At 38.1% G+C, this 15,973-nt stretch overlaps 1 protein-coding gene across 1 annotated transcript in view; it reads right to left on the reverse strand.

Moving 5' to 3' along the window:
• Nucleotides 1–3,592: 3,592 nt before the first annotated feature.
• COLGALT2 (collagen beta(1-O)galactosyltransferase 2) overlaps nucleotides 3,593–15,973 on the reverse strand; it is a 143,205-nt gene continuing 130,824 nt past the window's right edge. Inside the window, exons 11-12 of the mRNA XM_074222217.1 lie at nucleotides 9,254–9,460; nucleotides 3,593–7,230 (exon numbers count right to left, since the gene is read on the reverse strand). Coding sequence (XP_074078318.1) covers nucleotides 6,954–7,230; nucleotides 9,254–9,460 — 484 coding nt within the window. The 3' untranslated portion in view covers nucleotides 3,593–6,953. The remainder of the gene's footprint in view (nucleotides 7,231–9,253; nucleotides 9,461–15,973) is intronic.

A 15,973-nucleotide genomic window follows, 5' to 3' on the forward strand; every position in this document is an offset into this window, starting at 1 on the left:
GGCACAGCCCAGCCTAGTCCAGCCCAGAGATGACTGGCAACAGCTTGAAGGGGTGGTAAGAGAATTCTGCTGTAGCTGGGTGAATGTGGAGTGGGGGAGCACTGGCAGCAAGAATAGGGAGAAAGCAGCCTGCACCCCCAGAGATGGTAAGGGAAGCCTGTAGAGATTTCTCTGCTGTCCCTGGGGTAGGACTCTGCTGTTTGCCTACACTCACATATTGCAGTTTGGGCTTACACACTAAAAACCAAGCTGGATCCCTCCTTATAGCCCTAGGGCAGAGGGAAGTATTGGGCCATCTACATATCAAAGCACAGGCTAGAGAGCATAACACCTTAGAGGAATAAAGGTCACAGTGGGGTGTCCCAAAAAAAAAAAAACCCAACCCCAAAGCCTTGGAAGTGCTTTAAATTAGTCTTGGGTTGAGAAAATGAGTAAACAACAGAAAAAGAAGAAGCTGACTATAGAGAATTACTTTAGTCCTATGGAAGATCAAAACACATATTCAGATGATGACAAAATCAGAGCTCCCATATCCAAAACCTCCAAGAGAAATAGAAAATGGGCTCAGACTATGGATGAGCTCAAAAAAGAATTGAAAAGCAATTAAGGGAGGTGGAGGAAAAATTGGAAGGAGAAATGAGAGCAATGCAGAAAAATCATGAAAACCAAATCAAAAGCTTGGTAAAAGATATACAAAAAATGCTGAAGAAAATATTATGTTAAAAACCAGTTTAGGCATGATGGAAAAAGCAAAAGAAAAGGCAAATGAAGAGAATGCCTTAAAAAGCAGAATTGGCCAGCTGGAAAAGGAGATTAAAAAAGCTCTCTGAAGAAAAAAACTCCTTCAAATGCAAAATGGAACTAAAGAAAGCTGATGACTTTGCAAGAAATCTGGAAGAAATAAAACTCTTCCAAAATATCCAAAAATTATAAGAAAATGTGAAATATCTCATTGTAAAAACAAATGACCTTGAAAACATATCCAGAAGAAATAATTATTGGGCTACCTGAAAGCTATGAGCAGAAGAGCCTAGACTTCATTTTTCAAGAAATAATACAGCAAAATTGCCCTGAGATCCTAGAAGCTGAGGGTAAAATAGAAATCAAGAGAATTCACCAGTCACCCCCTGAAAGGGATCCCAAAAGAAAAATTTCCAGGAATATTATAGCCAAATTCCAAAACTCCAAATCAAAGAGAAAATTCTAAAAGCTGCCAGAAACAAACAATTCAACTACTGAGGCTCCACAGTCAGGATTACACAGGATCTGGCTTGTAGGGTTTGGAATATGATATTCTAGAAGGCAAAAGATCTTCATTTACAGCTGAGAATCAATTACCCAGCAAAACTGAACATCCTCTTTCAGGGGAAAAGATGGATTTTCAATGAAACAGGGGACTTTCAAACTTTTCTATAGAGAAGACCAGAGCTGAATAAAAAGTTTGATCTCCAAGTACAGGACTCTGGTGAACCATAGAGGGAGTGGAAGAGAAGGATTAACTATGAGGAACTTAATGATATCGAACTGTTTGTATTCCTGCATGGGAAGAAGATTTTTTTTTAGGTTTTTGCAAGGCAAACGGGGTCAAGTGGCTTGCCCAAGGCCACACAGCTAGGTAATTATTAAGTGTCAGACTGGATTTGAACCCAGGTACTCCTGACTCCAGGGCCAGTGCTTTATCCACTGCGCCACCTAGCCGACCCCAGGAAGAAGATATTGATAATTCATATGAACTTTCTCATTTATAAGAGCTGTTAGAAGGAGTAGAATATAATGGTATGGTGTGGGAAAGGGATGGAGTCAATGGGCAATGGGGGAAAGTACTGGGAGGAGGAAAAGGAGATAAAGAAGAAGCTGAGAGATTTCACATAAGAGTCAAGAAAAAGCTTTTTCAATGGAGTGAGGGAGGGGAAGACAAGGGGGAATGAGTGAGCCTTCATTCTCATCAGAAATGGCTTAGGGAGAAAATGACATACACACTTAATAGGGTAAGGAAATCTGTCTTGCCCTGGAGAAAGATGGGAGGAAAGGGACAGGATGAGGGGGAATGGGAGGAGGGAAGGGAGGAATAGGTGATAGAAGAGAGGAAGACTGAGGGAGAGTGTACTCAGATTCAACACACTTTTGGACAGGGTCAGGATGAAAGGAGAGAGAGAATAGAATAAATGAGGGTGGGGAGAAATAGAATAGAGGTACAGCTAGTAATAGCAACTGAGGGAAAAATATTGGTGGACTTAAGATAAAGAAAGCAACTCACTCCAAAGACAGAGCCATTGAAATCTGAGCACAGACTGAAGTAAATTTTTTTTCTCTCTATTCTTGAAGTTTCTTATCTTCTTGGAGGGGTATGTTTATTCTTATGTTTACTCTTATAGCATTCAATTTACATCAATGTATGGCATGGAAACAATGTAGAGACAGCCAGCCTTCTGTGGGGGGGGAGGGAGGAGGGGGAAATTGTAGAATTCAGAGCCTTGTAAAAAATGATGGGTACATATTACTATTGTATATAATTGGAAAACAAATAAAATGTTAAAATATTAAAAAAAATAACCTTTCCAATATTTACAAATTGCTAAAAACACCCAGACTTTTTCCTTATATACTTCTTTCAACCAGTAAACAGAGGACATAATTTTCGGTTCTCTCACCATCCTGCTTTCAGGTCTTTGATTATCTTGGTTATTGGTTTCTGTTATGCTTATTTACTATACTCTCATATACTCTCATATACCTGTTATAGCACTGTCTGGTTCTTGCTTTAAAATGGGTGTCACTATTTATACCTTCCCCTTTATTTCATATTCTTCTTTGGAGATGACATGAAAAAAAAACTTGGGAAGGTGCTTGAAATGAAATTAAAAGCTTGGGAAGACCATTTTGCATCATGCAGTTGCTAGGTGTTGGGGGGGGGGGCTCTGCTAAAGCCTTGAGCTTAGAAGACCTTCAAATGATTGAATAATAATTTAAATTCTTTAAAATCAGCGCTTTTATTATACACCTCTACATTAACCATCAAAACAGTGATGAGGGGTCATTATAACCAGTAGTTGCAGTCCTTTTTTTGCTCCTAAACAGAAGATGCTTGATTAGGAGAAAGTTGCCTTCTGCTGTGTATTTAACCTTGGTAATCTAGAGAGTCTTCCTACATTCTTCTGATGTACAAGGAATAATGACTTCCCATTAACACTAAGTCAATTCTACCTCAATTTTACAGGGATTTCAATGTCAAGATGTTTTAGAAATAGAAGACACAGCAGTGATGAGCAGGAAATCACTTGGTCCTTTCAATGGCATTGGTTAACTCTAAGTATCAAATTTATCACATTCTTCAATGGTTCTAGAAATAAATCCTGGGAGAACTGACTTCTTTTTTTTAAAGGTTTTTGCAAGGCAAAATGGGGTTAAGTGGCTTGCCCAAGGCTACACAGCTAGGTAATTATTAAGTGTCTTGAGACTGGATTTGAACCCAGGTACTTCTGACTCCAAGGCCAGTGCTTTATCCACTACGCCACCTAGCCGCCCCGAGAACTGACTTCTGATCAATATGATTTAGAGAATCAATGAACAATCACATATTTTTTTGGTCTACATTTATTTAGTTTATTAAAAAGAACTCCAGGAAAGCGAATAAATAGTTTGTAACTTTTTTGCCCCCACCCCTCACCAGCAGTGACATACCCATTTGAAGGTATATACATTTACACTACAAAACAGAGGCAATGTGAATTATTAAGCTTCCATACTCTTCAATATTCCAATGGTGGTCATGTATGAACACTGTCTGGGAAAATGGGAATGCTGAGAGGATAGAGAGTAATGTGTTGGTTCTCTCTTTTGATGTATTGGACTTTTAAGAAATAACAGCAGTAATGATGGAGATAGCCCTTTTATATATGGCAGAAGTCCTTAGTAACAATAAGGAGTGTCCAGACTACATCTGCCCTTCTAAACTTGGGCGCATGGGCACAGCAGCTGGAGACCATGGGTCTCATCCTTTGCTGTTGAAGATGTCACTTTTAAATGTGGACATTGTGAGCCCGAGGCTAGGATGGAGGCAGGAGGGATGATGAGCTGAGCTTGAGAAGGTGGAAGGGATAGGTGAAAGGATCCATTCTGAAGACATCTCAGCAGCTCCCCTCCCATCACCTCCATCCTCAAATTACTGCTGCCGTTCACAAGGTTCTTCTGTTTCCTTTGTGAAGAAGCCAAGGGGGAGGGAAAAGAGCTTGATTCACAGTAGAACAGTTCTACTCTAAAGTCCTAGAACTTAAGGTCACTGTCATGTAGAAATGGAAATGTACAACACTATCAGACCGGCTGACAGGGAATATTAATAAACACAAGTAACGCTTGCTTCACACCTGAAGCAAAGCAAAAAACACAGAACAATCACTCCTGCTCACTTCCACCCATTCCCCACTCCTCATGCATCCAAATCACTCACCCTACAGACACCCACCTCAATTTACATGCACACACATAAAGTACAAAATATCCAAATATTAAACCATCCTAGGAAATCAATTAAAGCTTCTGCCCCCCCATCCAAATTCCCCCCATTACTTAATGTTCTTAGAAAATAGAGAAAATACAATCATGCAGCTAAGTCTAAGCAGTGTAACTGAGAATCCAATAGGATTTCTTGATTTCTGATTTTTTTAAAATGATTTTATTTCATTTTTAGCCTTTGGCTGCTTCTCCAAATGAAAAAAACAAAACAAAACAACAAACATTAACACCCAAGCAAGAACATTAAGCTTGGTGGGTGCTATGTTTTCTCTAGCCTAAGCTGCTAGAAAAGACTTCCCTCAAAAGGGAAGTCAAAAGACTTCTCCTTCCCTCAAAAAAGGTAAAAGGCAAAATGCTACCAGCTATGGCCCAAACAGTCCCTACTGAGCAGGGAAGATCATGAAAGCAGGGTCTATATTGCAGGGAAACTATTTCAGAAGGCACTTTGTTTTGGACCCCAGAATCCAGAATTTAAGCTTATGCCAATAGTTAGTTTACAGATTTACACTGGAGCTAGGAAGGGTCTCAGTGATCATTTAGTTCTATCTTCTTATTTCTCATATAAAATCAGTAAGAGAAAGGTGGAAGAAATGGTCTCAGTGGAGATTTCACTTCATATGGCCTGGTTCTGGGATATCTCCAGAACTGATAAGAGGGCAGGATCTTCCTGTCTCATGAGCCAGCAGTTTCCCAGTTTGTTTGTGAAGCTAACTCAGGGTCTCTAGTTGTGACTTCTTGTTAGTGTCTGGGAGGGACTTCTATCACTCAAGCTCCAAGGGAGTATATTTTGATTGAACAGTCAAAATATAAATTTGCTATTTGCTTTTTTGATGGCTAGAATTTTCAGAGGTCCCTCAGGGAGAACTAGGCTGAGAATTTGAGGAGCAATAGGAACCAAATATTAGAGAAGATAAATGTATACTAACTACTTGCAACAGGTTGGTAAAATGAAGGTCAAAACCTAAGCACCCTTAACCATCATATAATATTAAAGACTTTATAAAAGGAATATTTAAAATATAATGAATTATTCACCAATAATACTTTTCTTGGCTGCCCCCCTCTCCTCTGTCTCTCATTCCTTTCTTTCTTGTCTCTTCTCTTTATCTCTCTCTCCCTCTCTTTTTTCCTGTCTCTTTCCTTCTATCTTTTTTTTTTTAGGTTTTTGCAAGGCAAATGGGGTTAAGTGGCTTGCCCAAGGCCACACAGCTAGGTAATTATTAAGTGTCTGAGACCGGATTTGAACCCAGGTACTTCTGACTCCAAGGCCAGTGCTTTATCCACTACGCCACCTAGCCGCCCCCCTTCTATCTTTTCTTCCACTCTTTTTGTCTCTCTGTCTCTGTTTCTCAATCTCTCTCAATCTCTCTCTCTCTCTCTCTCTCTCTCTCTCTCTCTCTCTCTAATTCTAACTCTTTCTGGTTAATGTCTGATAAAATTTCATATTAAAAGTTTCTTTGGTGATACAAAGTATGGAGAAGAGAATGGGAATGTTGAAGTAATACCATGAAACCTCTTGGTAGGAATAATCATAATTCCATATTTTAAATGTTATCAGAAAAAATGGAACATCCTAACTGCAGTAATCATAGGGGAAATGCAAAAAGAAGAGCTTATTTTAAAAAGACCCCTAAAAATAACTGTTATATAAGATCAGAAAACATTGACAATTTCGTGGGACTTGGAACAGTTATTGGTAACAATCACCTTGGAGTTTTGAATAACATTATTGTCAAGTGCCAAGTCGGCAATAGAAAACATAAAACACTAATTCTATTGGGCTAGCCTGTCAAAAGGCCTAAAATGTTGGTGTGCCTCACTTTGACAAAGATAATATATGACAATTTAGAGTCACACAAAAGACAAAAACAATTACTCTAAAAAAGTACCCTTTGTTTTCCAAAAGAATGCATGACTGAATGACCCTAAATATGTCTCACTATTGTGTTTAAGAATTAATTCAGCTAAACAATGTTTGATCCATACATAATTTCCAAGCAATGTAGCTTGCATAATATGATGCACACCCATAACCACAAAATGACTGGGTCAATTGTTACTTTTGACTCAACATTCATTCCTGGGTCCCCCAAGAGTCTGGGAATTAGCCCATAGCTGTACAGATCCCTTAGCTATGGGAGTCCTGGCATTCTTTGTGAGCAGCCACTTCACAAAGGTGATGAACCAAAGCATCTGACCAAACTCAACTGAAAGATACCTTAATGTTAATAAAAAGAAGCCTATCTTTCCATCTTCCTAGAACCTTCCACTTGAATTACCTTCATTCCTTTCTAATAATTTACTATTTTCAATCAGATCAGTCAAATCAACTTGATCTTCTGAGAGTGACAATGAAATAAAATAGGAAACTGGAGGATGATCTCTAAAGACAAACAAAAAACAAGAGGCAGGTCCAGTTGTAGACAGAACCATGAGACCCATCATAACTCATCCCTTGAGGGTGCTGTGTCCAGGGAAGTGGTGGGGGGCAAAGCATCTGTATTCTGGGCATTGCTGTGAATTTGCTCCTGCTTCCGAGACTTCCAAGAATGCTTCCTGTCCCAATCGGTAGACACAGTTTCATTGTCCCAGATGGTGGATGTCTCTGTGTCACTCAAGTAACCAGGTTGCCCCGTGTAATGCGTGGGATAGATGAGTAAAGGTTCAGCTGAGAAAGCTTTCAGATCCCTGGGCTCATAGTATTCCATGTATTTAGCTCTATAAAGAAAATAAAAGGTGTTAATGAAAGCAACAAGTCTTGTAGTGGCGAAGTTGAGTGGATATGCATGTTGGAGGAGGTGGGCTTCAGAAATGGATCTTTATGTTTTTGATGCTTTGGGGAAAAAAGAGATTGTATTCTTTATAAAAATCTTCACTGCAGGAACCTCATAACATCATTTACTCATTAAAATGTTTTAAAATTTTAATAGCAGAAATAAAAAGCCAGTGTGTTTCTGTTTTGAATGGAAATATAACTTAATATGGTGAATTTTATACTAAGGGTTAGCGGTTGGATTTGACTAGACCATATCAGGCAGAGAGTGTGCCACAAAGATGAGCTCTCACAGAAGAAAAAGTCTTAACCTTGAGCTCTCTGGACTAAAAATCAGAGCTCACAGGACTTCCCCTGAGGACACAGGAGTGACCTAAGCTTTTATGATCTTAGCTTTCATAATGAAGATCAGGTAATTAAACGCTAAATATTGTATAGAAGATGGTGACAAGGTCCATCTATCTTCAGTAGACCCAAAAAGGAAATGATATTAAGCTATAGTACACAAGATAAAGGAAAAACTTTCTGAAAGAGAGCTTTTGGAATCGCCTTATAATTAAGTACTTCATTATTCTAGAGAAACTCATTTCTCAAGATTGGTACTAATTTATGTGCATGTCATATCACATACCATGATTTGTTACATAGTCTTATATACTATGTAATATTATATATTATTTATGTAATACTATATATAATTTACCTAATATATAATTAATAATATATAGTATACATGTATTCATAATATATAATTTCTGATTACATATAATACTACATAATAATGTATTATTATGCAAGTTGTCCCAAATGTCTTTCTCTGGTTTTAAATTCTTAAAGGTTTGGAATACCTTTTATGAAAAACACCATTTTATATAATGTATTATAAATACTATACCTTATTTAATAAAAAATAACACCGCATGATATGTATGAGCATACAGTGTTTCTTGGGTTAAAAAGGGATAGACTAAGTGTGTCCTTGTTAGATAATTCTGCAATATTATTGTCTTGTGCATTACAAAACTTCATATCTATTTTGTGTTTTCCTTGGAGGAAACGAAGTCCATATGACATTTTTTTATGATAATAATTGACATTTATATAGTACTTTAAAGTTTGCAGAGGGCTTCACATATATGATCTCATTTGAGCCTCAAAGCAATATTGTGATAATGATGCTATTATTATTAATGATATTAAAATACTATTTTTCTACTTTACACATAAGAAAATGAAGATCCATAAAGATCATGCAACTTAATAAATATCAGAATTGGGCTTTTTATCCAGGTCATTCCTGATCCTGAATTCATCACTCTACCTGTTATACCACATTGCCTCTTCATTAACCTCATTTTTTGATATAGGGGGCTGCTACCTTCCAATCTTTATTATAGGAGACAACTAGACTTCGAGAAGGTAATGAGGTACCAAGATTTCTAAGAAAATCAGAGAAGGACTCGGAGTAGGACAGGGTCTGTTACTCTATCCTTCCTTATGGAACATAGAGAAGAAGATGCTAAATTTAAGATGATTAATTTCATCATAGGACATAAGCTTTGGGAAATAAGATGTCCAGATGTTACTAGAAGACATAGATTCATATGTTTATAGGTGAAAATTAATAATAAAGCATCAAGATCACAAAGCCCAAGGTCTTAAGAAGGACAAGTCAAGTACTGTGTGTCCTTATCTTGGTCTTGTCCCCAAATTGCTCTGTTGATGCTAAGTGAGGCATACCTTTTTTTCCTTTCTATACCCTTTGCATCTTTCAAAAACAAACAAAAAAACCAACAAAACCCCCCCAAATAACCCAAACACTTAGCCCTACTTCCTTCAGTCATCAGTTAAAAATGACAACTTAAAATCATCCTGAAATACTTGGCAAATTATCAGATTCTCCCCTAGGAGAGTAAGAAACCAGTTCCCCAAAGGGACAATGCCACAGATAGCAGAAAGGAGACTCACACAGGATGTTTGTTGTACATGACTGGCAGGAATTCATCTACTGGGAGCATTTTCCCAAAGGGGTCAGCTCCAACCAGTTTCTGAGCCCCTTCCAAGGAGATGACATAGCCCAAGGTCCAGTAGGAGTAATCAGCCTCAACCAGATTCATGACATCGGGCACAGCCTTCTCTGGTTCTTGCACTTGCATTCTCTTCCGACCAATATAACTGGAATAAAGAGAAGGGTAGGGAAATGGAATTTGAGTATACACACCTGCATGAGAGAATATAAAGTTAAACACACCACAGAGCAGGGCCGGTGCATAATGGGGTGATGGAGAAGTTGGAGTGTATACAGGGTCCTTTAATATTTGAAAAAGTTTCATGATATGAACAGTATTATATCTGTCAATCAAAATCAAAGACTGAGTCCCTTTGAAAATTTTAAATATGCATAAACATATACATTTTAATTAACAGAATTCTTCTCTTCCATCCAAACTGTCTCCAAATGAGAACAAAAGAAAATCAAAATTCTTGTTTCTTGTTACAGATATAATCTATCTAGATTTTAGAGAGACATAAAATATCAATACAGAGTTATCTATCTCTATGTATATATAAGCAAAACAAATTTCTGTATTGGCCTTGTCAAAAAAAATACATGTCTTTTAATCTCTTTAATATAAAATCATCCCTTGTACTCATCCCCATTATACAAAACAAAAAGCTCAGAGGAATAAGGAATAAAGGATTTCTCAAGTTAGTTCCCAGATGGTAAACATTCCATCAATTTCCCTAGCTGGAAGAAAATATCCCAGGAACTGTTCAAAAATCCCATGTTTGAACCTTGAAGATCTTTTTGTTCTTCCTTCTTCCTTCTCTCCCTCCCTCCTCCTTCCTCTCTCCCTCCCTCCTTTCCTTCCTTCCTTCCTTCCTTCCTTCCTTCCTTCCTTCCTTCCTTCCTTCCTTCCTTCCTTCCTTCCTTCCTTCCTTCCTTCCTTCCTTCCTTCCTTCCTTCCCCAAAGGACAGACATTTTATAGAAGGCTATGGTTGATCTCCTTAGTACCAACCTCCATAGTTTAAAGATTGGACAAGGATTGGACTTATTTCACAGATAGCAGGAAGTTCCAGATAAGAAAATTCTCTTTACCCATGTAGCTCAGACCCTTCTCTACAACATAGTCTCAAGAGACTTGCTTAGTGGTTAAAACTTTACCTACATACATCTGATGTCAGAGGTGGGACTTTTAAACCCTTGTCTTCCTGACTCTGAGGTCAGCTTTCTTTCTATCATCTTTACCCCACTGGCCCTCATATCATAAAGTTAGATCTCCAATGTCTCCGTCTTCCCTCAATAACCCTAATAACTCAATAAGAATTTCAACCTCATTGGATTGTTTCTAAGGTCCCAAATCTAAGGTACCATGATTCTGTTGTGGTTGTTCAGTCATTTCAGTTGTGTCTGACTCTTTTTGATTCCATTTTGGCTTTTCTTTGCAAAAATACTGAAGCGGTTTGCAATTCCCTTGTCTGACTCATTTTGCAGATGAGAAACTGAGACTTTTTGCCTCAGGTAAGTGACCTGCCCAGGGTCACACAGCTAGTAAGTGTTGGAAGTCAGTCTACCTGACTCCAGGCCCAGAAGTCTATCTATTGCATCACCTAGCTGCCCATTGATATTATTATCACACACACACACACACACACACACATACATTTATCTAAAAAGTCATTGATCTTCATAATTTTAGCCTGCATGGACCTTATTTTAGGGGAAATGAGTTTAAAACTTTTATTTATTTAAAACTATTAAGTAAAGTAGAATTTCTTTATTTTGTCTTCAAATCTCTTGCTCACCCTTCAAAGACACCCTGAGTCCTGAAAAATCCAGTCTTTCATATTCTTCCATTCACACATATTCTGATATATCTTTGAAGGTTTCTTCTGCTTAGATTTTGTCTGGACAAAATAAAAAAAAATTTAAAAATGCCAGAATTTCTTAGCAGTCCTTATAGGGAAAAGAATCAGTCATTGTTCTCAATGACTTATTTTGTTCTTCCCATTTAGTATTATCTATCTTCCTGGAGAATTGGCTTCTGAGGTTTCCAACTCATTGGCTTATACCTCCATTTAGCTTCTTTTCCAACTATTTCCTTTAATGTTCTGCGCATTTCTTGCCAAAATGAACTCTTAGCAGTTTCCCTACATCCTTTCCAAGCCAGTTAAGTCTCTCAGAATTCTTTTTCTTGAAAGCTCAATTCAGGTGCCATCTTCTCCATGAAGCATGTCCTGATTGTCTCTCTCTTATTTCCCCATCCTCCACTGTCTATCTCCTAAAATTACTTTGAGTTGATTTATCTATATATGTATCCTTAGGAGGATATCAAGTCCTTGAAAGCAAAGACTGTTAGACTGATTGTTGTTTATTTATTTGTTTTGCATTTGTATCTTTATATGTAGGAGAAGGCAGTGGATAGAGTGTTGGGTCTGGAGTTTAAAAGATTCATCTTTCTTGAGTTCAGATCTGGCCTCTGACAATTACTATCTGTGTGACCTCGGACAAGTCACTTCACCCTGTTTGCCTCAGTTTCCTCATCTGTCAAATGAGCTGGAGAAGAAAATGGCAAACCACTCCAGTATCATGCCAAGAAACCCTGTATGGGGTGACAAAGATTTAGACAGGACTGAAAATAACTGAACAGCAAAATCTTCATATTTAATTGAGCACAGTGCTAGATACACGGCAAGCATTTAATAAATGTATGTTTTAATTTAATAGGAACAATTTGTCAAGAAAGACTGTAGACTTTCCCTTTCTGGGGCCTTTAGGTAGAGTAATAATGACCTTATGCTTAGAAATAGTAGTCTTGTCTGGTGAAGTGAGGAAGAAACAATGATTCCAAGTGATTGGTCAGAGCACCAATTCTAACCACAGTACCTGTTTTTAAGGTCATTTTACATAATATGGATATTTAGCTAGTTTGCCAAGGCATCGTTAAGCTATAACTAGGCTTCCTGTGAGCCAGGGATGCTTTCTCTTTGGAGGGAGCCAGTGTTCTCTCTGGGCACAAACTTAAGATCCCGTCCTGGAACAGGGCAGGCAGTGCCAGCTTCTTTTGGCAAGGAGCAGGACCCCTCTTGATGAAACTGACTTTGACATGCCACAAGAGAGATGGAGGAAAGTTTGGCACCTTCCTTCACAATTAGGAAAAAGGGAAATGTTCCTGGTTGCTTTTAAAACCTGCCCCCAAACTCTCGGTGATGGTGGGTAAATAAACATTCAGTAAAGAGCAGATCAGAACAAATTGCTCCCAGGTGTGTTATCCTGGGTTTCCTCCCATGGTTTTCAAGCTTCACTGTCAGATGTTCCTCAGACCTCTGTTGGCTTCATTTCCAACTGGAGAGTGAAAATTTGATTTTCTGGTCTCAATCCATTCCGAGGAGACAACCTCATATTCTGTTTTGGCTCTGGACCTTCCCACCAAAAGGTCAGAAAAAGGTCTTCTTTTCACTTTATTAACTGCAAAATGAATTGGGATCCACCAGCAAAGTCACCTATCTTCTTTCAGGCCTTTTGGAAAAAGAGTCAAATTTGATGTTATCTGATTCAAGCTCGAATCTTGGCTCTGTAGGTCCTTGGGCAACTCCCTTGATTTCTCTGGTCCTCAGTTTCTTCATCAGTGAAATGATGAGTTTGGACTAGACCTCTAAGGTCCTGTCCAGCTCTGACATCACAGATCCTATTGTAAACTATGTTGTTGTTTCAAAATAAACAGTAGTTTACGGATGAAAGGAACAGAAAGTGCTTTTGTCTATTGTCAAAAGATGTGATTGTTATTATGGATGGACATTTTAAAACCAAAAATAGAAAAAGAACACCACCATATACGTGAGGCAAAGATTGCTTGATGTATCATTTCAGTGTCCCCAAGAAGGCTCATCCCTATCAATCACTAGTGTATCAAGGTCTGCTGGCACATGAGTGACATTCAACTAGAAACTCAAGTATTACTCTGCCTGAATCTACCAAAAATTACATGAAATGATATGATGCTCTTATCTCCGAATTAGACAAACCAGTGGTGCAAAAGACAATAATAAAAAAGGATCTTCTCTAAGTAACTGATAAGGGGAAAGATCTTCATCTGAGAAATCTTGCTCAGAGCAGAATATCTAAATGAAGACCAGGCAAAGGGCAATGCTCCTTTTTTTTCACAGAAGCTACAACTTGTCATTGAATTTAGAAATGATCTGATGCACCCTTTGTTGTAAATCAGCCTCAGAGACTGCATTGAGGGTACAATCATCTGAGAACAAAAAGATGAGCACTGATGTCCCTTCTACTTTAATCTTGGCTTGTAGCCTTTTCAAGTTAAATAATGTCAGTGTGGTCATACCCCCCCCCCCCCCCCCCGCCACGGTTGTCACAGAACAATCTACTTTCTTTTCTTTTATGTAGATGGACAATAGAGGCATTCTTGATTTCCTGAGGGATGATCTTCTTTTGCCACATGACCCAGAAGATTTTGGTCACTTCTAATAATATATATATATATATATATATATATATATATATATATATATATATCAGAATGGTATCGGTACCAGACCCTTTACTACACTAAAGGAGACTAATGACATTCAGTAACTCTTCTTTAGTTGAATATTGGGTAGGGTAGAGAGGGATTTATTTCAATCTGAGTTTAATGGTCAGTGGCTTCACCATTGGTTAATGATGGTCTGTTGAGAACACTGTGGAAGTGATTAGTACATCTCTCAAGGATGACATTCTTATCACTGATCAATGTGGCTCCATCAGTGATGAATAGTTGAGATGCACCAAATGTCTCTGACTTAGTCTTTAAGACATCACGAGAATACTTTTGTATGTTGCTATCAGCATAAAACTGAATTTCATCTGCCTATTTAGAGCCAAGAATCTTGCATCTCTCTGAAGCTTTGCTTGCACTATCTTTTTAGAGATGGCCCTGTACAGTTCTCATTTTTAATTTAGTAGCTTCTGAATTTTGCCATCATTTCCATCAAACCAATTATTATGTTTATGAGTGTTCTGATCCAGATTGGTAAATGTAGTGCTATCCACCAAATCTCCGAAAGTTGTCCATTCCTTTTTTTGTTCCACTGTTACATCAGCTTTCCCTCCAAGTCAGCACCAAACTGTTCACAGAAAGAGAAATGCTTGAATCTTTTGACATTGAGTCTTCTGATAGTTATCTTGCCTTGGGACATTTAAATTTATTGAATGCAAATATTTAGGTTGTAGAGGAAAAAAATCTATGATCAAGCCAGAACTCTTCTGCCTATCACCTTTATTACTTTCTCTTCCCTTTACACTCTTTACAATTACATAATCTATTAAATCCCAGTGTTTGCAGTGAAGGTTCATCCATGAAGCTATGTTGATTTAGGTAAATGGAAGACAGTATTGGTGATGAGAAGGTCAAGAAATACACAAGTCTCCATTGTTATTACTGTTTCCAACTTCATTCCTCCCAAGGACTTCCCTCCATGTCTGATAGATAGTCTGTGCTTACTTTGGCATAAAAGTCACCAAGAATGACCAGTTTGTCATTTTTTGGAACACTAATTATGAAGATCTCTGGGTCTTTATAAAATTTCTCTTTGACCTCATCAGGGTGCATCATGGTGAAAGTATACACACTCATGATGGTGGCATGGTACCTAGATTAGTTTTGATTGTGCTCCCCATTATTGTAGCCACTCCAGAAAAACAGGTATCCTGCTCTGACTTTGACTAGCTGACCTTCATTCGCCAGCCTTGATTTACTCAGGGCTGCATTTTGAATGTGATACCTGCTAAGTTCTCTTGCAATAAGAGTTGCTTGTCTTTCATGTTTACTGGATTTCATGTTATCCATAAGTATATACACATTCCATGTACTGATGGTGATAAAGATGAGGGGAATCATCTTCACAGTGATTTTTGTCCATGTTTCTATGTTTTGACTGCAGAGCGAGAACTTTGCCTATCATGGTAAGCAGACTAGAGTTGGGTGAAATAGGATCTTTCTTATTCCTTTCTCATGCCAGGATGTGAGCAGTTCAGTCTTTAAAAAAGCTGCTAAGACACCTAGGGAGATGACATATCCTGCTGTTGCTTCAGTTCAGTGAGAAGACACCGGATGATCTGGGCCACCTCTGTGCAGGGTTGTGACTACAGCTACCAATGTATTCATCACTTACCTATCACCATATGATTTCAAAGTAGCTAAAATCATAGTAGCATAGTAAGATAATAAATAATAAAATAGTAAAATAATCAAAAATGAAATAGCAAAAATGATGTGGGTGATGCCTTTTGACTTTTATGTAAATTGAATTTAAGTAAGGTGGAGTTGCACAGAGTCACCAGCCTTACTCTTTCTTTCAAAATCAATGGCAAATTAAAAGTCAAGGCAATTGGTGATGGCTAATGCAGTGGAAATCTTAGCACATTTGGTGTCTGCTCAAACTCTAAGCATTCCAAAGTGCCTACTTTAGCCACCTTCTTCATCCATTCAAACAAAATGTTCTTATCTGCCTATTTTGTAGGGGAAGTTTTCATATGTTTGGGATAGCTATGTCACTAATTCATGGATGGGTTTGAGTTCTATCAGTTAACCCTCAACTTTAGTCCATCTGACAAAACAGTTTGCCAGGTATGGCTGCTGCACATACTACAGCTTCCTGGAACCACAGGTGACAACTGGGAGGTG

Source organism: Macrotis lagotis, chromosome 2 (assembly GCF_037893015.1).
Source record: "Macrotis lagotis isolate mMagLag1 chromosome 2, bilby.v1.9.chrom.fasta, whole genome shotgun sequence".
Classification (NCBI taxonomy): Eukaryota; Metazoa; Chordata; class Mammalia; order Peramelemorphia; family Peramelidae; genus Macrotis; species Macrotis lagotis.